At 39.7% G+C, this 26,618-nt stretch overlaps 1 protein-coding gene across 1 annotated transcript in view; it reads right to left on the reverse strand.

Moving 5' to 3' along the window:
• SPTA1 (spectrin alpha, erythrocytic 1) overlaps window positions 1-26,618 on the reverse strand; it is a gene marked incomplete at both ends in the record, with an annotated part of 69,978 nt that overhangs the window by 38,775 nt on the left and 4,585 nt on the right. The window contains 16 exons of the mRNA XM_080648422.1: window positions 110-247; window positions 1,497-1,589; window positions 3,532-3,749; window positions 6,857-6,979; window positions 8,649-8,892; window positions 12,389-12,570; window positions 14,167-14,371; window positions 15,504-15,659; window positions 15,798-15,875; window positions 19,525-19,635; window positions 20,265-20,402; window positions 21,873-21,974; window positions 22,075-22,210; window positions 23,157-23,311; window positions 24,370-24,514; window positions 25,021-25,154. Coding sequence (XP_080504548.1) covers window positions 110-247; window positions 1,497-1,589; window positions 3,532-3,749; window positions 6,857-6,979; window positions 8,649-8,892; window positions 12,389-12,570; window positions 14,167-14,371; window positions 15,504-15,659; window positions 15,798-15,875; window positions 19,525-19,635; window positions 20,265-20,402; window positions 21,873-21,974; window positions 22,075-22,210; window positions 23,157-23,311; window positions 24,370-24,514; window positions 25,021-25,154 — 2,358 coding nt within the window. The remainder of the gene's footprint in view (window positions 1-109; window positions 248-1,496; window positions 1,590-3,531; window positions 3,750-6,856; window positions 6,980-8,648; window positions 8,893-12,388; window positions 12,571-14,166; window positions 14,372-15,503; window positions 15,660-15,797; window positions 15,876-19,524; window positions 19,636-20,264; window positions 20,403-21,872; window positions 21,975-22,074; window positions 22,211-23,156; window positions 23,312-24,369; window positions 24,515-25,020; window positions 25,155-26,618) is intronic.

Consider the following 26,618-nt stretch of genomic DNA (forward strand, 5'->3'; position numbering starts at 1 on the left):
CAGGGAAAGCAACACCAGAAAAAATGTTGACTGACTGAAATATGGATATCTGGCGGGACTGTGGAGGATCCCCTCTGTTGCTGGGAAGAAGGTCGGAAGGAATATGCACCTTGTTGATGGAACTGAGCAGAGTTAAGACATCATCTTTCTTCATGGTGACTTCTCGGTTGCTGCGGGCCTGGAAGTCATATAAAGCCAGGACCCTCTCCTCTCGAGCTGCGCCCTCCACGGGGGCAGCCTGTTGCTGCTAAACAAAACCAGAAAAAGTACATGTAAGTTACCCATTGGGAACATCTCTCTGTAGAACCTGACAAAGGGCCGGGGATGGGACGGGGGGAGGGGGAGGCATGCAGGGGGCTCTCCCTGGGCCTGACAAGAGAAAGGAACCTCTGGTTGGAACCTCTTCCATGGCTGACAGTAACAAAGAGATCTCAACATGGCATTTTCAGAGATATTGCTCCATCCTAACACTTCTCAGGGGACAGGGAGGCTGGCAATGTGGACACATAGTGAGCAAGCAAGTATGTATGGTGTTGGAAATATATTAAATGCTCTAAGCCATCAGTTCTTAAAGCAGATATTAAATCATTATACACATAATGTTTCAGAATATTATTTGAGAAATTTAAAGACCCATTACCTGTCTCTCATCACCTTTTTCATTCCCTGGGCCTCCACTAGCAATCCTCTAAGCCAGGGGTCCTCAAACTTTTTAAACAGGGGGCCAGTTCACTGTCCCTCAGACCGTTGGAGGGCTGGACTATAGTTTTTTTAAAAAAAACTATGAACAAATTCCTATGCGCACTGCGGGCCCGGGACGAGTCAGCTGCTAAGCAGGACAGGCAGCGGCACCCGGCGGGCCGATAAATGCCCTCGGCGGGCCGCATGTGGCCCGAGGGCCGTAGTTTGAGGATGCCTGCTAACCCTTTGACCTTTAAATCATTAGATTCCCCGGCCCTGGTCTGACACAACCAATTGATGTGTCTCTATCACATCGATGTTTCTCTCTGTGTGTCTTTCCTCCCTCCTTCCACTCTCTCTAAAAGTCAATGGAAATATATCCTCAGGGGATAATTAACAACAACAACAAAGACTACAATTTTCCTGCAAATTTGGATTATTTTTTATTCATGTTTGCTTATGGTAGACATTTAATAAGTGTTGGTACAGGAAAAAACGAATAAAGAAAGGAAAGGAATCAAGAAGAAATGTATGAGGAAGAGATGCAAACAAAAGAGATAATAAAAAAAGAATAGTGAAATATACACAAAAGGAAAGAGGAAAGTGAAAAATAACACTTATCTAAAAATCCTTATGGACTAAATCTTTGTAGATGCTATGAAGATGCTACAATTTTTGTACATGAGGATCATAGAACTTGCTATTTTCTTTGCAACTATTTCCTGGATTATAGAAAATAAAACCCAGTAACTAAGAGAATTCCTTTCTCTTTGTTGTGGGCATTGTGATTCTTGTCATCCCTAACTTTTTCTTACCTGACAGGCTTCTGCCTGATCCCGTAGAGCTTGCATACTGTTTCCAAACGCATTAAGATCCACTAGGAAGGCTTCGTGCTTCTTTAGAAGAACCTGGATTTGTTGATGAGAAGATCATGAGAAGCAATCCAGAAAGGTCAGTAAGCGTCCCTGGGGGGTGTTTCAAGCATTACTCTGGGTTATTCTGATTGACCTAATTCCTGGCAAAAGACATTTAATATAAATGTTTTAACCCTAAATTAGCAAGTACAAGAAAATAGAAATTAAAAAATAAATAATTCCAAAGAGGACACACAGATGGCCAAGAGACATATGAAAAGATGCTCAAAGTCACTGATCATCAGAGAGATGCAAATTAAAATGACAAAGAGATATCACCTCAAATCTGCTACCATCAATAAAACAACAAACAAGTGTTGGTGAGGATGTGGAGAAAAGGGAACCCTCATGCACTGCTGGTGGAAATGCAGACTGGTGCAGCCACTATGGAAAACAGTATGGAATTTACTAAAAAAATTAAAAATGGAACTACAGTTTGACCCAGTGATCCTACTTCTAGGAATATATTCTAAGAAGCCTGAAATACCAATCACATCAGTAAGAACACATGCACCCCTATATTCATAGCCCCGCTATTTACAATATCTAAGATATGGAAATAGCCTAAGTGCCTATCAGTAGATGAGTAGATAAAAAAGCTGTGGTGCATTTACACCACGGAATACTATGCAGCTGTAAAAAAGAAGGATTTCTTACCCTTTGCAACAGCACGGAGGGACCTGGAGAGTATTAAGCTGACTGAAATAACCCAGTCAAAAAAGCCAAATATCACATGATCTCACTTATAAGTGGAATCTAGTGAAGATAATAAACTGATGAACAAAAGAGGTCCAGAGACATGAAGACATAGAACAGACAACTTCTGACATGTCTCAGAGGGTAGGGAGGGAAGATAGGAAGAGATTAACCGAAGAACTCATATACATACAGTATATGCATAACCAATGGACACAGACAATAATGTGGTGAAGGCCTGGGGTGGAGCAGGGCCTGGGAGGAGGGGGTAAAAGTGGGAGGGAAATTGGAGGACAACTGTAATACTGTCAAAAATAAATAAGTAAGTAAATAAATAACAATTTCAATGTATTTGCTTCAATCGTCATGAAGTCAAAAGTGCACAAGCATTTTATCAACACACATCATAGCTAAAAGATGCTGCTGCTGATACTGCTACTTTGTAGGATTAAACATTCGTATAAGTTTAGATGCTCATTTTAATTACTTCTTGCACTAAACATTTATGAAATACTATGTTGTATTCCCACAGGACAATGAGCAAAACAAAGAAATGGATATAAAAGGTAACATGATCTTTGATTTCTTTTTCTTGTCCCGAGATGTCTGTCTGATTGAATTTCAAAAAACTATTTAAGGTGACTAATTCTTAAAACTAAAACTATGGTTGAGCCCTAGCTGGTTTTGCTCAGTGGATAGAGCATCAGCCTGTAGACTGAAGGATCCTGGGTTTGATTCCAGTCAAGGGCACATGCCTGGGTTGCAGGCTCAATCCCCAGTAGGGGATGTGCAGGAGGCAGCCGATCAATGATTCTCTCTCATCATTGATGTTTCTATCTCTCTCTCCATCTCCCTTCCTCGCTGAAATCAATAAAGAAATATATTTAAAAATAAATAAATAAATAAATAAATAAATAAACAAATAAATAAATAAATAAATCTATGGTTGACTTAAGAAATCTGAAGGTTTCTCTGGGAAATTTAAGCTGGGACCAAGACAGGCAGGGATCTCTAGTCATGCCTTTTTGACTTTAAATTATCTCTAGGGAATTTATAGATTTCTGTGGGATTGGGAAAATGTAATGTATCTTTTGGGATCTCTGCCAACTTGGAGGGTATCAGGTGATATCCAAAAGCTATCATATCACTCTGAAATACCCGAATAACCTAACAAAACCTGTAAATGTCCCAAATTAATTTGGTGAACACTAGCCAACGTCCATCCCCATGTCTGCCTTACCCCAGCTGCTTCTTCATCAGCCCCATAGTTAGTGTTGTCTACAATGGGCTCCTTCTCTCTAATCCATGCCTCTGCTTCATGCAGGTCGGCCAGGTACTGCTGGAACTGGACATTGGCCTCAAGATCATTCTGCCGCCTAGCAGCTCGGCCTTGGAGAGACTCCATATTCTCATTCAAGCTCTTGACCCTGGAGGCCACATCTTCTGCAGCAAAGTGTCCTATGGAGCAGATAGAAAAGGTTAGTGTGACCCTCATTATCATTCACTACAATTCAATCCTTTTGGTGATCTTGGGGAGAAAGGAAGGTGTGAGGATGATGCTTGATGTACTCAATCTGCCATTTTACCTAGATTTCTGGAAATTAGGATGCTGGATGCTAATGAGGGATAGATGTGTATGTGTGGTGGTGTAAGTGTGTCTATATGGTGATTAATTAAGTGCTATGTTCTGTTACACAGACCTGAAAACAAAATGCCCATGTGTGGGTGTTACTCGGTGTTCCAAACACATGTATTCTCTAGACTAAACAGAAAATTCAACATATTCCCATTTCTGTCTATAAAGGGCATATTACTACAGGAATTATTCTGCACCTAAACAATTAGAAAACAGGACAGAAAACTATCAAATACAATGATTTTCAAACAATAGGCAGAGGATTGTGACTCCTGAGAGAAGGGGAAGAAATGAGGCAGGACCTGTGACTGCCATAGTGTATGCCTGGATCAGTTTCTAATCTAGACTGTAGTGTGTGGAGAGGGGGCGCTGGAGCGGGGAGGGGTAACCCAGACAGAACTAGCGATCACACTGAGTGGAGGAAACAGAAATGAGTTATGGGAAGACAAGACAGGCAGAGCCTGTGGAACCCGGTGCTGAGAGAAAAGTGCTGCCCAGAGATGGAGCTTCAGAGATATGCAGAGAGGTCCCTCAGGGCCGGGCCGGGAACCTTTTCTCTGCCAAGGACCATTTGGACATTTCTAACATCACTCTTGGGCCATACAAAACTGTCACCTTAAACATTAGCCTGCTTCTAAAAATCAAGTAAATAAAAAAATCTGATGAACAGAATAAACTGCTGAATATAATAGAATCAGGGGCATAGAAAGAGAGTGGACTGACAATTCTCGGGGGGAAAGGGGTGTGGGGGGTGAGGGAAGAGACTGGACAAAAATCATACACCTATGGATGAGGACAGTGCGGGGGGGGGGGGCGGGGTAAGGGCAGAGGGTGGGGTGGGAACCGGGTGGAGGGGAGCTATGGGGGAAAAAAGAGGAACAATTGTAATAATCTGAACAATAAAGATTTATTAAATTAAAAATTAAAAAAATAAAATAAATAAATAAAAATTAGCCTGCTATATGTATTTGGTCAAACATTTAATTAACTCACCCCTAATGCCTTGGCAGGGCCAGACCAAATGATTTCTTGGTCCTTATATGGCCTGCGGGCCAGATGTTCCCGACCCCTGCTCTAGAGGATTAAATTGATTAGTCTTAAAATTTTACTTCCAGGATTCCTTTATAATTTTAAAGATTATTGGGGACCACTTTAAGCTTTTTTATATATGGTTATATCTATGGGTAAATGCCATATCAGAAATCAAATAAAAAATATTTAAATGTATACACAAATATATATTCCATTAGCCATTAGACCCCCAGAAATCTTCACTGTACACATAGGAAAGAATGAGTGTGAAAAAGGCAAATGTCTTAGCATCATGATGAAAACCATAAAACAAACTTAGAGAATCGCTGCCCTAGAATAAAGCACATGCACGCGCATGCATACACACACCACAGGACTATAGCTAATAAACAAATAGAGACAGTAGATAAAATTATAATAAATACACTGCTAATCCAAAGAAAGCAGAAACGGATGGACAAAGGAAAAAATATCAAAATGTTACATTTAAATTTATCCATATTGATAATTGCTTTAAATGTAAGGGTCTAACTGTTCCAATTAAAAGGAAAGATGAGCAGATTGCATAAAATAAAAGCAAAACCTAAGTCTATGCTGCCTATAAGAAATCTGCTTTATTCTTGCACGGGAGCCATGCTAATCTTCTCTGCATTGTTCTGATTTTAGTGTATGTGCTGCTGAAGCAAGCGCGATAAAATATCTGCTGTAATATAAAGAAACAGAGCTCAAGCAAAAGGATGGAGAAATCCATATTATGCAAACAGGAGCCAAAGACACTTAGAGTGGCTATGCTGAAGTTGTCCTAAGTAGCCTTTAGGGTGACACCAGGGATAAGAAGGGCTATACCACAGTGTTATAAATTTAAATTCATCAAGAAGACATAACAAGCCTATATACATGAATCTAATAACAGGGCTTCAAAATACATGTAACTAAACGAAATAGAAATAGATAAAATTCACAATTACAGCTAGAGATTAAAAATAATAATAAGACAAGTCACTACAGTAAAATAGGAATACCAAACAAATATTTTTAGGTTTGAATCACTCAACTGAGCTCTGAAATTTTGTTCAGCACTCTTTTAAAGTATACTTTTGATAGCTGGACACTGGCAGCAATTTATTTTTGAGTCAATAGAGGGAGAATCCTAATTTAGTCTGCATTGGTTATACCACACCTGGTGTTTGATATTTGGTTCTGAACAACATTTAACCAGTAGGGGTTTGTGAAGATGGGAGACCAGGAAGAGGAAAGACATTGAGACAATTAAAGCAAAAAATGTGAAGAAGTGGTGCTACTTACTTACCATGACTATAAGACAGTGGGAACCTCAGACATGTCTTTACAGACTTGGAAGTTCCCATAGGGGAAAACTATTTGATTTGTTTTATGGGATTTGGACCTTAAATTCTGAATTTTATAACTCCTACAGAAAATTATATTGATTATTAGGGTAATGTACTTTATTTTAATAACTAGAAGCCTGATGCATGAAGATTTGTGCCAGAATGGGCCTTCCTTTCCCTGGCTGCCGGCACCGCCTTCAATACGGCTGGAGCCACCTTTCCACCTTTCTATGCTGCTCAGAGGCCCGGAGCTGCCGCGGGTGGGGCTGAACACCTGCATCCCACCCCGCCCCCGGCCACTCAGCGCCCATGTATGCAAATTAACCCGCCATCTTTGTTGGGTTAATTTGCATGCTCATTCCTGATTGGCTGGTGGGCGTCGCAAAGGTATGGTAAATTAGCATGTTACTCTTTTATTAGGTAGATACAAACATTGTATCTGTCAGAAATGCCCAAAGGGAATTTCTGTATTAGATGGTAAGGTGGATCTCAAATCCCTAGAGTTTGGCATAGGGATGATTGTTCAACTCAATCTGAATCATACATACCTTCCTCCACCATCTTGTTTCCCCTCTCTGTTATCACTCGGATGCGTGGCTCATGGCTGGCAATGTCAGCCTGGATGACCTGGTGTCTATTCAGAAGATTCTTTGATGTAATCAGGTCCTTGCCTACAGAGGAAAAATAAGTTTAAGGTCTGGTGTTGTTGTAGTGTACGCAATAAGAAGAGGCTACTCTACTCTTGAATCTACCAGTTCTTTCCTTTGAGGTTCTAGACACTGAGTGGGCTTGCTGAAATCTATCCCATTTGTCTGAGTTAACTCTGCTCAGTTTTCTTATTTCCCTTGCCTCTCTGTACTAAGAAAATTCTATTCTTTCCCTAACAAAAACAAATAAATAAATAAATCACTATTCTCTTTGGAAGATAGTAGAAAGGTAAGTAACTTTCCAGATCAACTTCCAATATTATGCAACCGATTTTCTTTCAGAATATTGTGGTACAAAAGTCAGGGTCTTCCACTTCTAATTTCTATAGGTGTCAAGGAGTTATTAAATCCTCTAAATTTAGTTATTTTCATCATAAAATTGGCACAATGTTAGTTGTTTTAAATTCTTGTTTGTAAGGATTAAATATAACATGAAAAGTGCCTCACTCATTGCTTAACATCAATCAGATTTTTTAAAATATGTTTTTATTGAATTCAGAGAGAGGAAGGGAGAGGGAGAAAGAGATAGAAACATCAATGATGACAGAGAATCATCGATTGGCTGCCTTCTGCATGCCCCCTACTTGAGATTGAGCCTGCAAACTGGGTATGTGCCCTGAGTGGGAATTGAACCATGACCTCCTGGTTCATAGGTCAAACTCAACCACTGAGCCACACTGGCTGGGCTCATTGCTTATCATTAAAAAGTATATAATAAATACTATGTATTATTAATTTCCTCCATCTTCCTAGATCCCTAGTGAATCCCATCTGTCTCCCATCCATGTTTCACCTCTTTTTCCTTCAAAATTTCCTTCCCTATACTTCACACTAAATGCCTCTCTAGAAACGTTCTATGCTGTCCACCTTTCAAAGAGATCTTTCTCTTCTCGGAAGTTTTCCAAGAATAGCCTTCCATTGTCTAGACCAGGGGTGGGCAAACTTTTTGACTCGAGGGCCACAATGGGTTCTTAAACTGGACCAGAGGGCCGGAACAAAAGCATGGATGGAGTGTTTGTGTGAACTAATATAAATTCAAAGTAAAGGAGCGGAGGGGAGAGCAAGAGAACCAGATAGAACAGCTGGATCCGGCCCGCGGGCCGTAGTTTGCCCACGGCTGGGACCCTTATAGATGTTCCCAATACGTGCATACTAAGTTTACATTATATTTATGTCCACTTTTTTCTCTATTTCAATGCAAGTGTCCTGGCACTGACAATGGTAAACTGATAGCTTCCAAGAAAAAGAAAATGTGTCCTTTATCTGCTACTTCACCCCTTTTATATTTGTAATAGCTCATTTGGTTATAAAAGGGATTCATCAACAATATAGACAAAAACTCTTGGTACCTCAAACACTAACCATGACTGCTCAGCCAAGAACCTTGGCAATAACCTAAGTTAGAGCAAGTAGCCAAGAGCAGAGCACTCTAGCTCTTCCAAAAGACCTTAAGTTCATGTCGATTTTAGGACATAAACTTTTAAGTTCCAATTTTTAAAACAATTTCTTATGGAAGATTGGAAGGAGCTGAGAGCAAACTTTGCCCCACCCTGCTATTGTATCCCAGATCCTTCAAACCATCTGCAGACCTTGGGGCTCGCCTTACGGCTACACTCGCTCTGTCTGTACTAACCAAGGAGGGTGGAAGCTGCTGAAGGTTCGGTCTCTTGGATCCAGGCCTCCTCATCCTCAGTGTCTCTGCAAATCTGCTGCAGGCGAAGAATGTCAATGAGCTTCTTCTTCCTGGTTGCCAGTGGTTCTTTCAGGGCTTCAAACCGGGAAACCAGGGACTCCTGCCTTGCCCGTATGTCCCCAGCATCGGGATGACCAGTTTCTTCAAAATACGTCGCCAGGTCTGTGATGGTGTCAACTTGTTCCTAAGGAAGACATTGAATGTGTGTCAGGAAATCCTGCCATTTAGTAGAAAGGGATGAGGGTTTGGTGAGAGGCCATAGGGAGAATCAGCCCCATTATGTACTGTGTTAGGACTTCTAATCAAATCAGTGAACTTGAGTGGAAGGGGTTGCTACTTTGAGGACCATTTCATCAATCTAAAAGAGCGATTTGTGGGAAAGTGTTATATTGTAAATCAGAAGACGCCTTAACCAATAAGCCAAATTTATTTGGAGCCTTTTTCATTTCGCTAGTGCTAACGGGCCCAGAGAAAATATTGCTTCTCAAATTCTGGGGCCCAATATGGTGGAAGTCTTTCCTATTTATATGTTTTTTCAGCTCTTTGTCTTCCAAATTTGGAACGAGACTTCCGGACCTTCTGAGAAAAAGTCCTCTGTGCTGGGACAGGGCAGTGAGACCATATCTCAAGGCCTGTCCTGGTGCTGTTAGAGAGTGGGGATTTTTGAGCATGCTTACTACTCCCATTCCAGAGAGGCCATGGACTATGCCCCAGATAGAGTTGTCAGTGCTGACACCAGGCCAGGCCTTGAGATACGGTCTCATGGCCCCTTCCCAGCACGTAGGCCTTCTTTCATAGAACACTGTCAGCTTTTTGAAGAACAGGATGACCCTGTAAATAACATGGTCGTCAATGGCATGATCCTGATGTTGCTTAGGAAAAACTGTTTTGTCCTGGGTTGCTTGCTCTGGTAAATGTGCTTGAAAGTGGTCCTGCACAAAGGGTCAGGGCTGCTCTCTGGACTCCCTGCATGGAGAAAGGCAGAGTAGTCGCCGGCTGGCCGGTTGGCTAATAAAGGCTCCCTAAATTTTAATTTGGTCTGGACTCCAGTGGTCATTCACTTGTGCTTGTTCCACAACAGTGCCAACACTGACAACTCTGTCTGGGGCATAGTTTATGGCCTCTCTGGAATGGGAGTAGTGTTATTTTTCCCTATTATTTAAGCAAGCAAACATTTACAGAAGCCAGAATAGCAGGGTTAAAATTTTAAATAGCAGTTTTTACCCAAGATGGAGGTTACTATGCTTCAAAAGTAACTTTCAAACCCCATTTCAGAAAGGACTAAATATTTATGATGTGTGCCAAGAAAAGCAGAGATACCAGAGCTATAGAACCTTAACTGTGTGGGACTATTGATAAATTTGGTCCCAAGGAAAATGGTGCCGGGCTTTTTCAATCTCAGTTCCCCTTTCATCCTCTTCATCTCCCTTTAAAATGAGCTATAATTGTAAATAACATAGACACCTCTGAGGCTGAAGTCTGTTGCATAGCAGGAATGATTCCTATGAGATTACACGTGATGCCACAAAACAAATGTCAAAACTTCAGAAAAAGAAATGTAAAGGCACGCCTTGGTCAATACCCAGTTGTGTGAAATGGAATAAATCACAGTCCTCATTTGAGCTGTTATCTAAGAAAGGAGAAATACAGAAACCGGGTTCCAAAAGATCTCCCTGGAAAGAAAACTTTAGCTGTATTCTATACTCTAAAATAGATACACAGATGTGTTCCTTCTTATTAGTGAGGTCAACTATAAATGGCCTGGCAGAAGCAAGCAGATAGGATTTTTGTTTGTCTGCTTGTTTTGCCTTTTTGCTGGGGTAGGGGAAAGAGGTACATAAGGAAACTTCTTCTGGTGGTTGATGGAGACTTCACTTGGGGTGGCGAGTGCACAGTACAGTGTACAGATGGTGCGTTGTGGAATTGTGCACCTGAAATCTGTATGGTTCAGTTAACCAGTGTCACCCCAATGAATTCATTAAAACATAAATTAAAATAAAAAATTACAAAAGTGCACCAAAAAAGTTCTTCAAGAGGTAAATGAACAGTAAGTGCTGATTTTACTTATTCTATTTGATATCCAATTCTCAACCTATAAAGGTTTTGATATATCTTGTCTCAATTTGGAACAAACCATTAACCATCAATACCTTCTTAAGACATATACACACTTATCCATAAAATAGTAAATGCTCCTTAAAGAATTAAAATTAGTATCTCTCACTAGCCAACTCTTCTCATCTCCTAGGATACTCTAACTTTGAAAACATCATAGTGTACTAGAGTGATTTTGAAACATCATCATTATCATCATCATTATGGATCTACTGCATTATTTGAAAACCTCTAGTGTTGTGGAAGGTGCCAAGACTAAGAAGATAGAAGACGTGACTTCTATTCTTGGCTACCAGTTAGTTGCCACTTGATCTTGGAAAAGCTCTTTTACCTATTTTAATTTTAGTGTCCTCATCTATATAATGAGGACTTTGGGCTAGAGGGCATTTAAGATCCTTCCTAACTATAATATCCCATATTTGAAATTTCTTTTGCAAGCACATATCTTAGCCTCTTTTCCAACCAGGAGAACCAATTCCTGGTGATTAGATGCCTTAAATTTCCCCAAAGGGTCACATATTTATTATGTATTTACACATGCTGTCCTTCCTCTTTGTATGTTTTTGTTTATCTTTCATCAAATCCTTTGAAAATCTGTTCCAAACTCTCTCCCTCCATGTTAGATTTCAAGCCATCATCACAGTTTGTGTTTTTCTATCCCTAGCCTATTTCAAGCTCCATCAAGCTATTCTTAGAGCCGTATAAACGATTGCATTTGTTGGCTCTGTTTTCTGTAGATTGTTCTTTCTTTCCCATTTCACCCAAAGTGACCAAAAAGTAAATATCATAAAAGTGTATTTTAACAAGACAGATTAGTGAGACCTTCTAGGAAACAGCAGAATCATTTTAAAACACAAGCTAAGATTCCCAAGGTTGAAAAATTGAGTCAACTGGAATTGAATTTCCATTAAGGTTTCTGGAAACTCATATGTACAGTGTCTATAGTCTAGAAACTTACTAGATACATGCATTTTAAATAACAGTCTGGGGGGACTCCAGGGGGCGTAACTTGAAATTAAGAGCCTAGACATCTGTGTCACTGTCCTGGCCCTGGTATTAATGTTCTCTATGAAGTCATGTTACTTGTACAGGTTTCAACTTTCTAAACTAAACCAAACAAACAAAACCGGTAGGATGAAAGATATGTTCAAGCTTTGAACTGCAGAATGCTCAAACAAGAAGAGTCAATTTTATCCAAACCCTTATTTTATAGGTGAGGATATGGAGGTGTGAAAAGTTGAAAAGACACACCCAAGATCACATAACTAGTAATTGGCAGGCTATATATAAAATCCATGGTTCTGGATTGAGTATGCAGTATTATATCAAGAAGAGTCAATAAAGCCTTATCTCAGCCATGGTGTTCTGACAAGAGACACCAGACAACCAGGAGAATGGCTGTATAAAAGGAAATATTGGGGAGACACTGTTTACCAACTAAAATCTTTGAATTTTTACCTTTAATTTCTTGACCTCTTTCTCTTAATAATAATTACTTGGGATGAGTTTGCTCAGAGGATATGCAGGTGCTTTGGCCTACAACTGGTGAAGAGCTAGCAACAAACCTGACGAGCAGCTACTCCAGACTCCAAGAAGTTGTGTTTCCTGAGTAGATTCTGTACATCAGCCAGGCCTTTCCCATAATCCTCCGAGGTGGCCTGCCATTCCACCTCCTCTAGCCAGCGCTTCAGGTCTTCGGCATTATTTTCAAATTGCAGCTGCTGGTTAGCTTCAAACAACTGGGTCCCTGGGAAAGGACATCAAGTATAGGACAGGTACTGTAACTGCTTCTCATGACAAATAATAATACCTCCCACCAACTTAAGCAGAAATATATTTTGATAATCCAATGAAAAAAATAACTAGCATATGACATCATACAAGAAATCACTTTAAATTTGTAGAACTTCTTGGTATTTGTCTTCAAATAAAGTGTTCTCAAAATGAAGAAAAATGGTAAGTTAATCCCCAGTGAGGTACAGGGCTGCTGTTAGATTTTAAACAGCTTGGGTGTTTTCGTATGTCATTTCTTGCTCTCCGTTGAGACCTCCTTTTCAAGGGGATTTAAACCCAAACACTGCATTTTCCAAGAGAAGTATAACTCTTGGGGTTGGCTCCGTTTACAATTTTGAAGCGTCTTCTTATAAATGTCTTTCTCAGAACTTTGTTAGCCCCTCTTAGTGCCTGTCCCTCATCAAAAACCAGGCACCACAACTTTCTCTTCCAAAAACAGTCTTAATTATGCACACTGTTCCTTGATAAAATTTTAATTATATGAACTTATAGCAATTATTTACATTATTTCTGTGTAGCAATTACTGTATGGCGATTTCTTATTGTTACAGTCAAGTTGGATTTGCCCCCTACTTTTCAGAATGACATCAAACAAAATCAGTATGACCCCTTCTCTACCCAGGACAGAGCCATGTCCACAGAGCATGTTCAGAACAAGGAGAATATTAATAAGAGAACCTCATTATTTGTGTTAATTATAACTGATTATAATTAACCTAGAGAAAACTGGCCTAGAGGTCACCAGGTAAATTCAAATTAGTAGAAACATTCAAGCAGATACTTGGGAGTTTTTAAAAGAGCTTACTGCGCAGCCTGAGCACTTCAAGACAGATAAAAAACAAACAACAACAAAGTCATCAAGCCCTTTTTATAAAAATAAAACATTGTGGAAATATCACATTTGGCACTGACAATCTTTTAATGTTAAATTTACCTAGGTTATAATATCTTGTCTTGTCTATGGAACCAAAACCTTAATTTAGGGACACTAGTGTTAGGTGCATAGACAATATAGAATTCATAGTTGCTGAATATTTATCAAGAAAAATTTTAGAGTGTCGGCCTGCAGACTGAAAGGTCCAGGTTTGTTTCCGGTCAAGGGCACATGCCCCAGTTGTGGGCTCCATCCCCAGTGCGGGGATGTGAGGGAGGCAGCCGATCAATGATTCTCTCTCATCATTGATGTCTTTCTCTCTCTCTTTCTCTCTCTCTCTCTCTCTCTCCCTTCCTCTCTGAAATCAATCAATAAAATATATATTTAAAAAAAGAAAAATTTTTAAGAATGAAAAAAAGTGAAGAAAACAAAAGAAGTTTCAGTAAAAAAAACTACGTGCATGAAGAAAACATAAAATTTGTAAGTGTATAGTGTGATAAACTTAGGTTGGACTTTGAAAACTTCTTGACTAATGGAGGAAGACACAGGGAAGCAGATGAGTAGCATCTTTCTCATAGAGGTCACCAGGCAAATTCAAGGAGGTGAAGGTGAAGATGAATGTGGTAGGTTTCAGAATTTAAGAATTAGCCTTTCAACGAAACCTCTGCTCCTCACCTTTCTGCGCTGTGGCCTCCAGCAATTGCTCCCACAGGCTGGCGACTTCCGCCAGCCGAGCAGCCACACTGTCAGCGGCGTAGTGGCCACCCTCAATCATCTCCTGGCCAGTCTTCTCTAGGTTACTGAGTAGGGTCTTATTAGCTGCCAATTCCTCTTCAAAGACTTGCTGCTTTTGAACCCGGCTCTTCAAGTTCTGTGTATCCTGAGACAAGGCAAAAAAAAAAAAAAAAAGGGAAAAGAAAATCATTACTTGAAAAATGAGGGGGAAACATTATTTTGAGGACAGGGGCTACTTCTCACTATGTCCTAGAGAGAAGAGAGAAGACAGAACTGTCCTTGTCCTAGTACAGAGTCAGAGACTGCTTAGGAAACTCATGTGACTAATTTTTCCTTCTATACATGTGGCTAATCAATCCCTAAAATTATTTCTACTGAACCTGGAATTGTTTTGGACACGACACCTCACACAAGAAATAACAATCAATCAGAGCTGTCATGAAGGATGAAAATGATGGTCCATTCTGTCCTAGTATATCTACACCCATCCTTTTGCTCCATGTAGAAGAGATGTTGACCCTAAAAGCACCAGAACCATAACTCCTGTAGAGAACACAAGCAGATGGTGCTGAGTTTTCCAGAAAGAGTAAAAGGTTCAGATAAGAGAGTAGTTCTAATAGTTCTATACAGATATATGAACAAAAGGACCTGAGGTATACATTTAAGAATAAATGACAATATAGGAATTTCCCAAAGAAGCCCAAGTTCACCTTCTCCAACATTCATGCCTCTAACCCCCTTATTTTAAATTGCCTTCTGAATAATTGGGTAACTTTGGGCAACTGACTTCACAACTTATGCCCCTGGTTTTCTCATCTATAAAATTAGGGGTTGTTCCCTTCAAGCTACAAAACTCTGTCTATATTATACCAACCCCAAGTAGCTTCCAGGAAATGTGAGTGTCCATTAGGATTAAACACAATGTCTTTCTACTGTAAGGGTGCAGAGGGGAGCAGTAGAGGTGACAAAAGGTCAACAAAGAGCTCAGTAAGGAGCAGTGCCTCCTTTGCACCATTCCATTAAGGCCCTTTGGAAATTTTGTGCCAGAAAAGAAGGGTGATGGGCAGCAGGGTATACGAAAACCAGAAACTAGATTCTCAGCTCTTCCTTATCTGTAGAGCCTTAGGGGAACCATTGCCCTTCTCCGATACTCTGTCTCCTCTCTGTGAGGTGAGGCTTACTAACTGAATACTGTGGTCCTTTCAGCTTTAAGACTGTAATTCCATGAAACTAACAAATCCTGATGAATATGTCCAGGGCTGGGAAACCCTGCCTACCTTATAATCTTCATCATCTGCCAGCTTTTTCTTCTTGTTGATCCAGTTCTTCAGGTCATCTGAGTCCTGATACAGTTGCTGCAAAAGCAGGGAGTCCTCCAGCAACCTGCGCCGAGTGGCAGCCCTTTCACGCAGGGCATCTCGGCGAGCCAGCAGCTGCAAAACCAGGAGCAAACTCATTGTCAGCTCAACCAAAGGTGGACACGGGAGATTCACTGCTCACATCGGTCACCCAGCCCCAGCACTTTCCCTGACCTAGTGCACAGACACGCACAGATGAGCCCTTGAACATACCCCATCCCGGATAGAAGCGATGTTCTCTGAATCGTAATGATCATTGTCAATCAGTTTGGTTGCAGTCTTGTCTAATGTCTGAAAAACAAAACAAAAGAACACAGGGTTGTTTTAACTCAGTGACCATCCATGAGTATGTGGCCACAGTTTGGGTAGCTATTTAAAGAAGGAATCATGGTAACATGGAAAGCGGTCCTAATTCTAATTTCTGTTATAAATTATATTTTAAAATGTAGACCTTAGTTCTATTATAAATTTTCTGAAGAACCTCCATGCCGTTTTCCATAGTGGCTGCACCAATCTGCATTCCCATTAACAGTGCAGGAGTTCCCTTTTCTCCACATTCTCTCCAACACTTGTTTGTTGATTTATTGATGATAACCATCTGATAGGTGTGAAGTGATATCTCATTGTGGTTTTAATTTGCATATCTCTGATGATTAGTGAGGATGAACATCTTTTTATATGTGTGTTGGTCATCTCGATATTGGAGAAGTGTCTATTCAGGTCCTCTGCCATTTTTTAATTGGATTGTGTGTGTGTGTGTGTGTGTGTGTCTGGTGTTTTTGTCTTGTTTTCTTTTGTGTGTTTTTATCTTTTTTAAAAAATTTCTTTATTGATTAAGGTGTTACATATGTGTCCTTATCCCCCCATTACCCCCCATCCCCCCCACTCATGCCCTCACCCCCCTGTTTTCTGTGTCCATTGGTTAGGTTTATATGCATGCATACAAGTCCTTTGGTTGATCTCTCCCCCTTACCCCCACCCTCCCCTACCTTCCCTCTGAGGTTTGATGGTCTGATCGATGTTTCTCTGTCTCTGGATCTGTTTTTGTTCATCAGTTTATGTTGTTCATTATATTCCACAAATGAGTGAGACCATGTGATATTTATCTTTGCCTGATTGCTCTGACTGGGACTTTCAGTATTATTTTGAATTAAGAGTTGGTGAGAATGGCTATTTTTTCTTGATCCAAGCATTTAATTCATTTACATTTGGAATGAATATTGATAGAATGTAGTTATTGTCATTTTATTATTCATATTTATCTTCCTTTTCTCTTTCTTCTCCTCCTTCTTCTCCTTCTTTTCTCTTTCTAGATGTCCCTTAACATTGCCTGTAATACTAGTTTGGTGGTGATAAACTCATTTAGCTTTTCTTGCCTGAGAAACTTTTTATTTCTTCTTTAATTTTAAATAATAGTCTTGCTGGATAGACTGGTCTTGGTTGTAGGTTCTTGGTTTTCATCATTTTGTATATTTCATGATAATCCCTTCTGGCCTGAAAAGTTCTGTTAGAAATCAGCGGAAAGATTTATGGGAGCTTCCTTGTAGGTAACTAAATGCTTTTTTCTTGCTGCTTTTAAGATTTTCTCTTTGTTTTAACTTTTGCCATTTTAATTATGGTGTGTTTTGGAGTGAGCCACTTTAGGTTTATCTTGTTTGAAACAGGCTATGTTTCCTGGAAATGAATATCTTTTTCTTCACCAAGTTAGAAAAGTTTTCAGTCATTATTTTCCCAAGCAGATTCTAATGAATGTCTTGCTCATTCTCCTTTTTCTCATGATGACCCTGTGATGTGGATACTGTTGTGCTTGATGTGTTTGTTTTTGGGTTTTTTTTGGTCTCTTAAATAATCCTCATTTTTTTGTTTTGTTTGTTTGTTCTTCTGATTGGGTGTTTTCTGTTACCTTGTCTTCCAAATCATTGATTTAATGCTGTGCTTCATCTAATTTTCTGTTGATTTCTTCTAGTGTATTCTCCATTTCAGTTACTGTATTCTTTGTATCTGACTAGTTCTTTTTTGTGGTTTCTATGTCCTTTTTTATGCTATCACTTTGTTGATGTTCTCACTGAATTGACATATTTTTCCTCTCAGTTCCTTGACCATCCTTATAATCAGCATTTCGAATTCTGTATCTGATAGAGTACTTGCATCCATTTCATTTGGTACCTTTTCTGGAGATTTTTTTCTGTTCTTTCATTTGGGATATGTTTCTTTATCTCCCCATTTTATCTGTCTCTGTGTGTTTGTTTCTATGTATTCGGTAAATCTGCTATGTCTCTCAGTCTTGCTGGGTGGCCTGTGTATTTGGGATTCTTTGGAGCCTAGTGATACATCCTCCTCAATCACCTGGGCCAGGTACTCCAGGTTGTCCCTTGTGTGGGTTGTGTGTGCCCTTTTGTTGTAGTTGAGCCTTAGTTGCTATTGGTATATCAGTGATTCAGAATGACCCTTAGACTGGCTAGCTGTTGAGAATGGCTCCTATGCACAGCTGACCCCATGGAGCAAGATTTGCCCCCGTGGAATTTGGTGTCTATAAAGATCTCCTTTCAGTGTACCACTTGTAGAGCTAATTGGTGGTCTTACACTGGTCACTGAGTGTGTTGTTTCTGTGATTTCTTTGAAGGAACTTCAGTGCAGATCAGTGTTAGATGCTGCTGGTAACTGTCCCAGGGCTCCCTGTTAGGAGGTACAAAGTGATCTGCAGTTGAAGGCTGCCTGTGCTTGGCCTGGATGCATATGGAGGGAGCACACTGCAAAGTGAGGACAGCTTCCCCCAGCATCAAGCCTGAGGCAGGTCAGCCAAAGGTTCAGGGCACCAAGCCTGCTGCCAACAGCCAGTTGCCCATACGTCTGTAGAGGTAAATTTTTACTTATATTTATTTATGGAGCCCCCAAAAACTGCTGGAGTGAAAGATAGATTAATTAATTCATACTAGGAAAATAATCTAAAATAAATGATAACACTTTATAACTAAAAAAATTATTTGATACTATTTGCTTTTACCAATGAGAATAAACCAAAGAATTATATGTCTGATGATTAACAGGAAAGACTTAGAATTTGATTGTTATTTTAGTTATTGCAATGATGGTGGCATGTGTGCCTATGTGTGACTTTCAACCAGTACCATCCTAGGAGACAGCCAAAGATACAATATATTGGACCCACAAAATTTTCTTACATTTCTCTGGGCTCTGCTTATATATTGACCAGTTTTCCTAGACATTGTAACTTACAGTTAACAGGAAAATTGTAGTAGCATTAGATGAGAAATACAAAGATGAAGATATGCTTATAAAGAAAAATAACGACATTATTTAGTTGTTGTTTTTTTCCCCTCTCTATTACTAGAAAGGAAAAAATAATACATGTCAAACTATGGATATAATAGTTTCTATTTATACTGAAGAAAAAAAAACAATCATTTACTTGATCAAAAATATAAATGTCATAAATACTTTAAAAATTATAATTATTTTTTTGTGGAACAAATACTGCATTGGTAGAAATTAGTATAATTATTTTTCTGGATGTTTTCTCATAAGAATAATTCTCATGCTATATCTAATAGTTACAAGAGTGATTCTCCCTAAGGATAAGTGTTGGAGGTTATGATATACTAGAGGCCCAGTGCACGAAATTCTTGCCTGTGCCCTCTCACACTATGGGAGCCCCACGATCGATCACCTCAAAGAGGTAGGCCCCACCACCCATCTGGGGCTTCTCGCTGGATTGCCCCAAAGAGATAGGCCGGAACCGGGGGTCTCGCCTCTGCGGCTGGCATGGGGCCACGGGAACCCTGCCTCCACTGTGCATGCAGCCATCTTGTGATGGTGTGAGGGCATCATGGTGTGACAACATGAGGACCACCTAAGCTTTTATTAGTAAGATACACTAGTAAACATGAAGCCAATACCCAAACCAGGGCCCATTTCTTACTGTGATCTTTTCTTCCTGGGCAGTGAAGGCTTCTTCAAAGTCATCATGCTTCTGAAGAAGGGTTTCTACAGCACCCAGAGAGTTTCCCAGGTCCTCATTTTCCAGAAAAGCCTGTAGAAGACAGAAAGACACACCTGTGCTATACCTCACTGGTGAAAAACATGCCTTTGGAATATCTCTGAGACAAGGACTAAGGAAGGAGGTGAGGGAGTTGGAGAGCACGATGGGAACTAACATGAAAAGTTTAGTAGTTAGAGATGAACCTCAAACAGCAGGAGCTTCAGACTTCCTTCCCAGGCCTCTCATAGAACTAATCACCTTTGTCTCTAGGTCTGTTCACATAGACTTCTCCCAACCAATGTACGCACTATTCTGAGCTCTTGAAGCTGCCTCACGAGGACCACTCACATCCCCCAGAAAATCTCTGGTTAATCCTGCCCGACTCGTCACAATTTTCATAACCCCTTTATAATTTGATATTATTTTTTTCTTATGTTCATTTGAGATCAAACTCTCTGCTATGTATTTAGGTATTTATTTCTATACATTTGTTCATGAGGGACTAGTAAGAGCCTTGTATACTAGTAGAGGGGGGTCAATCTTTCCTTTGTGGTTCACTCTTCAGTTCCCAGGACAAGCTTAGGACCAAGAAAATGGTTGTGAGATTGTAGATACTCCTCATGGTGGTAAAAAAGGGGTGAAAAACTGCTTCTGGACACTTGCTGAATCCTTCCTGTTACCTCTTGTCTACTCATCCAACTGTCCACTTGCTCACTGTCACGGTAGAATAGGTGCAAGTCCAAGCACTGCTCATACTGATGCTGACGCTTGTCCCATAGATCCAGCAGGGCAGCCCAGTTGTTGGCAAGTTTTGTCATCTTTGGAAAGGAAAAGATAATGTATCAGGAAGGTCTTTAATTAATTTATCTCAGTCTACTAAACAGGAAGTCTACTTTATTGAGCATCTAATAAATGCAAGATATTTTGAAGGATACAAAAATGAACAGTAAATGGGCTTTTCTCTATAGGCTCCAACAGCTAAGTGAATAAATGTATCTTAGAAGAAAATGGGATAAATACCATAAAAGAGGTACAGCACATTCAATATGCATAAATAAACAAGAAAAGATTAATTCTGATTGGAAGACCCAAGGAGTAGAAATATGGGAGGTATATTACTAATTGGATATTTAAAGGGTGGGGAGGAGAATCAGGATTGTAGGAGAACATAATGCCACAAATAAGTAATTATTCCAAGTAATTGTTAGGTTATACAAAGCGCTCCAGAGAAATTAATGTGCCTTTAAAAAGTGGACACTTGATGAATTTCAAGTTCATAGAGCACTTAAGTTACCAGACTGAGAAGTTTGCATCCTATTCTGAAAGCAAATAAGAACCATCAAAAAAAAGAGAAAAGTGACATTACCAAACACATAAAAAAGCCCATGTTTGCCCAAGCATCTACCCAGGAAACTCCAGTTTATAACCACAGCTGCTGTGAGCTCCACCAAAAGGGCAGCACAAATTCTCAAAATCCCAGGATAACAGGTAGGTTTTTAAAAACGTAGGGTTCTATCATTCCTTTGGTAGAAAATGGTTAATAATAAAAGCCACATTATAATGTGTCCATAAATTACTGGGGAAATTCAAGTTATGGTTATCTCAACGTCATCCATCACACAGCACTGGAGGCTGTGCTTAGAATGTAAAGAAATGCAAAAAAACTACAGGTATTATTTTGAGTATCATCCCAAAGAGTTCCTGGGACTTGGTGACTGGAGCAAAATGTCTCTTAGGGGTCAGATAGTTGAGATGAGCCCCTGCGATCCAGGAGGTTAGGATGATGGCAAACCTAGTTCTTTACTTAGTGGAATTCTGAATGTTCAAAGCTTTTGGGTTAATGTGAATTTGAAAAACACAGAAAAAGGAGAATCTGTTGATTTGAAATTGTATTGAGGAGAAAAGAGAAAGTACATGCGCCAGGCACCCTGGGGAACCCAAAGATCAATGAGGTGCAGTCCTCACAGAATTCAAAATCTAGAGATGATCATGGGAAAGTAACAAAGCAGATTATATGTGACAAGGAAAAATGGCATGGAGGCTTCAAATTAGGCTGTATGTAGGTTGGTGAAATTAAATAGGTTGATGATACAAAGATTCAGAGGTAAGCACACATCTTGTCCTGAGAATTTCAAATTGCTCAATTTAGCTATAGCAATATGTGAAGGAAGCAGTGCATCTTTATATGATGTCTATCCTCTTTCCATTCAGAGATTATTATATTATTATGAGATCTAGTGAGAGCTAAATATGCATCAAAATTTCACAAATTCTGGTAAACAAATTACCTTTTCTAAAATTTCACTGGAGGCTTCATGGTTGACATCCAGCAGGGCTTGACCAGTCTCATCAGCAGATTGGAATCGGTCATCATAAGAATCAATCTCATGCTGTGGCCACAAGACAAAATGTCTTAAAATGCAGCAAGGAACTTTATGGCATTCTTGACACCTCTCTTTTCCTCCTATTGAGGAAGATTTTTCTCTTTACCTTATGCTGCTGATGCCTGTCCAGTAGGGCTTCCCCGCCAGCCACATCTGTGGGCAGCTCATCAGCATTAATTAGTGCAGTCTTCTCTGTCATCCAGCCTGAGAGTTCATCATAGTCAGATAAGAAACGCTGGTACCTGTGGGAGAGGTAAGGTCAAGGTCAAGAAGGAGAAACCAGATGTAAAGTGACTTTGTCGAAGGATTAGGGTTGAGTTGAGCTAAAGGTGCAATATGCTCCTTGCCCTGATTCTACCCCTCCCCTTCCCCTGATGGACTCTCTGTTCCTTTAATGGTTCAAGTTGTAAGTCCTTTACTCCAGGTTGTGTATTTCTTGGGTAGACATGTCATCATGTGATGAGGCACATAGGCATTACATCTCAAACATCACAAGGTCACACCTACCCCAGAGGCACTTGAAGTAAAGTATTCCCAATGAGGCCGATAAATTAGCACATAATATAGAAACAAAACAAAAAAGCACCTTGTGAGAAGGGGGACTAGAGTTAGGGTGAGGAGGCCTCATGTATCTGAGTTCACCCTTAACCCTATTAATAAAAAAACTCACTAAAACAGTTCAAAATAATTAAATGCTCACCATTTAATTTTAGATCATAACATTAAGATAAGCAGTATTTTCTGATGATTTAATGACTCATCAAAACTAACTACTGAAATGATACCCATGTTTTTGACAAGCCAACCCACATTCAGGAAATAATTCTAGATTTATGATTAATATGCTCATCAGATTGGAAATTCCTTTCAGTTCCTTAGTTAGAACCAAGATTTTGATATTTCTTGAGCTGCTTTCCCAGCTTCATGGGCCACTTCATAGCATCTTACAACTAAACAAACAGAGGAAGGGGAAAGGTGTGCAGGTGAGCAGAGGTGTCATGCTAAGTATTGTATAGGCCTGTAAAAGACTTCTCTTGGCAACTTAACACTTCTTTTTGCCTCTACTGAGTGGGCAGGGAGTTTGAGTCCCTCGTTGTTTTACTGCTTTTGCTCTTTCATTTCTGTTTTGAGGATTATGCCTGAATTCTGTAGAGACAAATATAATAATAGAAAGAAAGAATTCTGTACCAAAAAGAAGCCTGCAGCTTTGCATATCTGATGGTAGCCAAGCCACGGATGTGCTCCCAGTTGGAGACCAAATCCTCTTTCATCTGTTGGATCTGAGGTGCGTCTGCAGGATGGGAAAGCTTCAGCTTGTCTGCTTTGGCACATAACTCCTTCACCTTTAGGATAAAAAAGACACCTAGTGGGAAAAGCACTCTGGGTTCTCCTGGAAGACTTATATTGGAGTGATGCAACTAAATGATCATATAAATAATAATAATTTATTAATACATATTAATTGACATATTAATATGCTAATGAGCTATATTAATAATAATTTACTAAGCACTTTTTGTCTCTCGTGCTAAGCACTTCACATGTGCTTTCTTGATTTATAGTTTTTATTTAATAAAAATATAAAGTACATACTATTCCTAGTCCCTTTATGTGATAACTGAGAGTTAAACATTTTATTTGCTCAAGATCACTCAGCTAGTAACTGACAGAAGCAAGGTTTAGACTTAAGTCTGTTCTTCACCAGCCTGTATACTGTTTCCATAAATATTAGTGTGGGAATCAGAAAGGCAGTTATGCTTAAGAGGACAAGAAATGCCAGTAATGCTAGCTCATTTTGAGCACAATTCCTGAGGAGCAGGGTTAGCAGGCAAAACTATGGATATGGGTGACTTTCCACATGTTACCATTAGTCCTTTATTAAAACTAACTAAAATCAGGTATTGTCTAGGGCAGTGATTTTCAACCATGTATCGCAGGGATTTTTAAAACATACAATACCTGACTATTTAGTTAGGGGTACTGACCTCTTTTCCTTTAGATTGCCAAATAGAAAAATGACGATAGCCAACACAACAGCAGCCACCTGGTGTGACTGCCCTGTCTTGAACCATGAATATATAGGTCATATAATAGAGTTGCATCTTATTGGTCATGTCACATAAAAAGGTTGTGTCTCATTGGCTAATTCTTGGTACCAGAAAACCTTAAGTACAAATATAGGCAACTAATTTTTTAAAAGTTACTTGGAGCAAAATATATAAAATGGAGGATATCCAATATTCAAATACAAGTTATGAACTTAAATGAGGAAACACGCTCAAGGACCACAGAATTTCTACTTTATTGAAATAATACATTTACTGTGTTCTCTGGAGGCAAGACGATCAATAAATACCTCTTCTAGCTCAAGGGGTCAGCCACTCCTCCAATAATGGCTTACCTTGTCATCCATGACTGCAAGGTTCCGCTCAAGTCCCTTGTGACTGTGAAACAGTGCCTCGGAGCTAACGAGGTCTTTGCCATAGTCCTCAGAGGTGAGTTGGGGTTCCTTCTCCTTGATCCACTGGATGGCTTCAGTCACATCCCTGTCAGACATCCACATGAGCTCCAACAGAAGAAGATAGCAGGCATTCCAGAGCAAAGAGAGCACACAGCAGGTCCAACCTAACTTACCCGGCTAGAAATTACTGTCTTCCTACACTCCAGCAAAAAGCAATGTGAAGAGTTCTTGCTTTGAATGGTTTCCTTTGAGGAGCAGAGACCTGCTCAACCTGACCATTGAGCCTCCAGATAATTCTCATGTCATGGCCAACACTTCATGAATGTCTTTCTTCTAAGCTCCACCTTCCTCCCCCATCCAATTCTTAACCTGCTTTCCTTGCCTTTCCAGAGCTTCCATCACTAATTCCTGGTGCTATTTTCATTGCTTTGGGCTCCAGCCACCACAAGCTTGGCTATAGAGTGGATTACAGTTTTCTTAAAACTACTTTCTCCCTCATTGTCTTAAAGGCAACCCATGGTTTTCTTTGCCATATTGGCCACTAATTGCTAACAGTAGGACATGGTGCTAATACAGTGTCTGGATTTATACCTTTTGAATCGCTGGAGGTCTGCAGCGTTGGACAGTGTTTTCCGTCGCTGGAGAGCAAGACCGTGGAGACGCTCCCAGGCGGCATTCACCTCGTCCTGCTTTGCCTTAATCAAAGGCAGTTCCGGGTGGTTCTCCTTTGAGAGGAAACAAATGCTGGAGTTATGCAAAGGGAAATTATTCCATCACTCAAACACTTTCCATTTCACACCGGCTCATACGTTCTCAGAAGTGAAGAACGGCTATAGGGACAGATACTGTTATAATTCACATTATATAATGCACATTAGCCAGGCTTCCTAGCGCTAATCTGAACTACATTACAAAATCTAGAAAACTAACCTGCCAGATGTTGTATCTTTTCTCACAGCACTGGTCTAGCCTACTAACATAGTTGCCCCATCATGATGTTATTTTCAGAGCTCCACCTTGTTCATGCCAGCTACACCCCCTGAACATCATTGATACAAAGAAAAAGAAGAAAAAATTCGCCTTGGGAAGCATGACTTAATTTTCCAAACTTAACACTGTAGTTCTTAAAACTTTTGGGGTCTAACACCTTCAAAAATCAAATGAGAACTATTTTTCTCTATCCAGAATTATATACAAATTCACACACATTTAATTTTGCTGAAAATTAATACTGGCTTCCCAGTTTTCTTGCATATTATTATATTTATTTACATACATTTTTGCAAATCATCTGAAGTGATGAGATTTATGAATACAACATGAATCAAGCAGCGTTAGCCTGTTTTGACACTTGGAAATTTTGAGTAGTTCCTCTATGGCCATCTCCCTAGTCCTCTTGTCTCTATTTCTTCCCATTTCCATTTCCATTCCAAAGCATCTCCAGACAGAATTTTCCACATTCTTCTTTCTGAGTGTATGGCCCTCTTTATTGCAGCTGTGTGAGCCCCACGTCAAAAGAGCAGGGGATAAACTCTGTATTGGATTAGTCCTTATTATGGTAGATTAGAAAAAGTAGCCATGATATGTCAAGAGACAGACTCTATTTCCTCATTCATTGGCTATGGATTGGCCTGGGAGTTGCTTACTAATAGTATGTGGCAGCAATGATATTCTATTAGCTCCAGCACTTAGGCCTCAAGAGGCATTTCAGCGTCTGTTCTCACCTGTTGAAACACTGACACACAAAAACACAGAGCTACTGAAATATGAGACCGTATAGAGAAAGTTTCCATTATCCTTGCCAAGACCCCAGACACTGGGACAAAGCCATCTTAGATCTTCCACTTTAACTGAACCATCAAATAACTACAGCAACTTAAAAATACCAGGTGAGATGTGGAGAACTGCCCAGTTGAACAACTGAATCACTGAATCATGAATCAGTGAATCTGACTTACTAAATCATGAAAAAATAATTTTAATTTTCAGCAAAATCATGTTTGCTGTTTTAAATTTTGTGGCAGTTGGTAATAACAACAGATAAAAGTTTCTAAAACAGGAGAGATATGGTAAATTTAGGAACTGTTGGAAAGGTAGCCTGGAAAAAATTTGAGAAATGTGTCATTTTTTTCTGCTCCATCATTTATTCATCCTGAAATCTTAATTCTATTAACTCAGAAAAAATAATT

The sequence above is a fragment of the Plecotus auritus genome (assembly GCF_963455305.1).
Source record: "Plecotus auritus genome assembly, chromosome: 12".
NCBI classification, from domain to species: Eukaryota; Metazoa; Chordata; class Mammalia; order Chiroptera; family Vespertilionidae; genus Plecotus; species Plecotus auritus.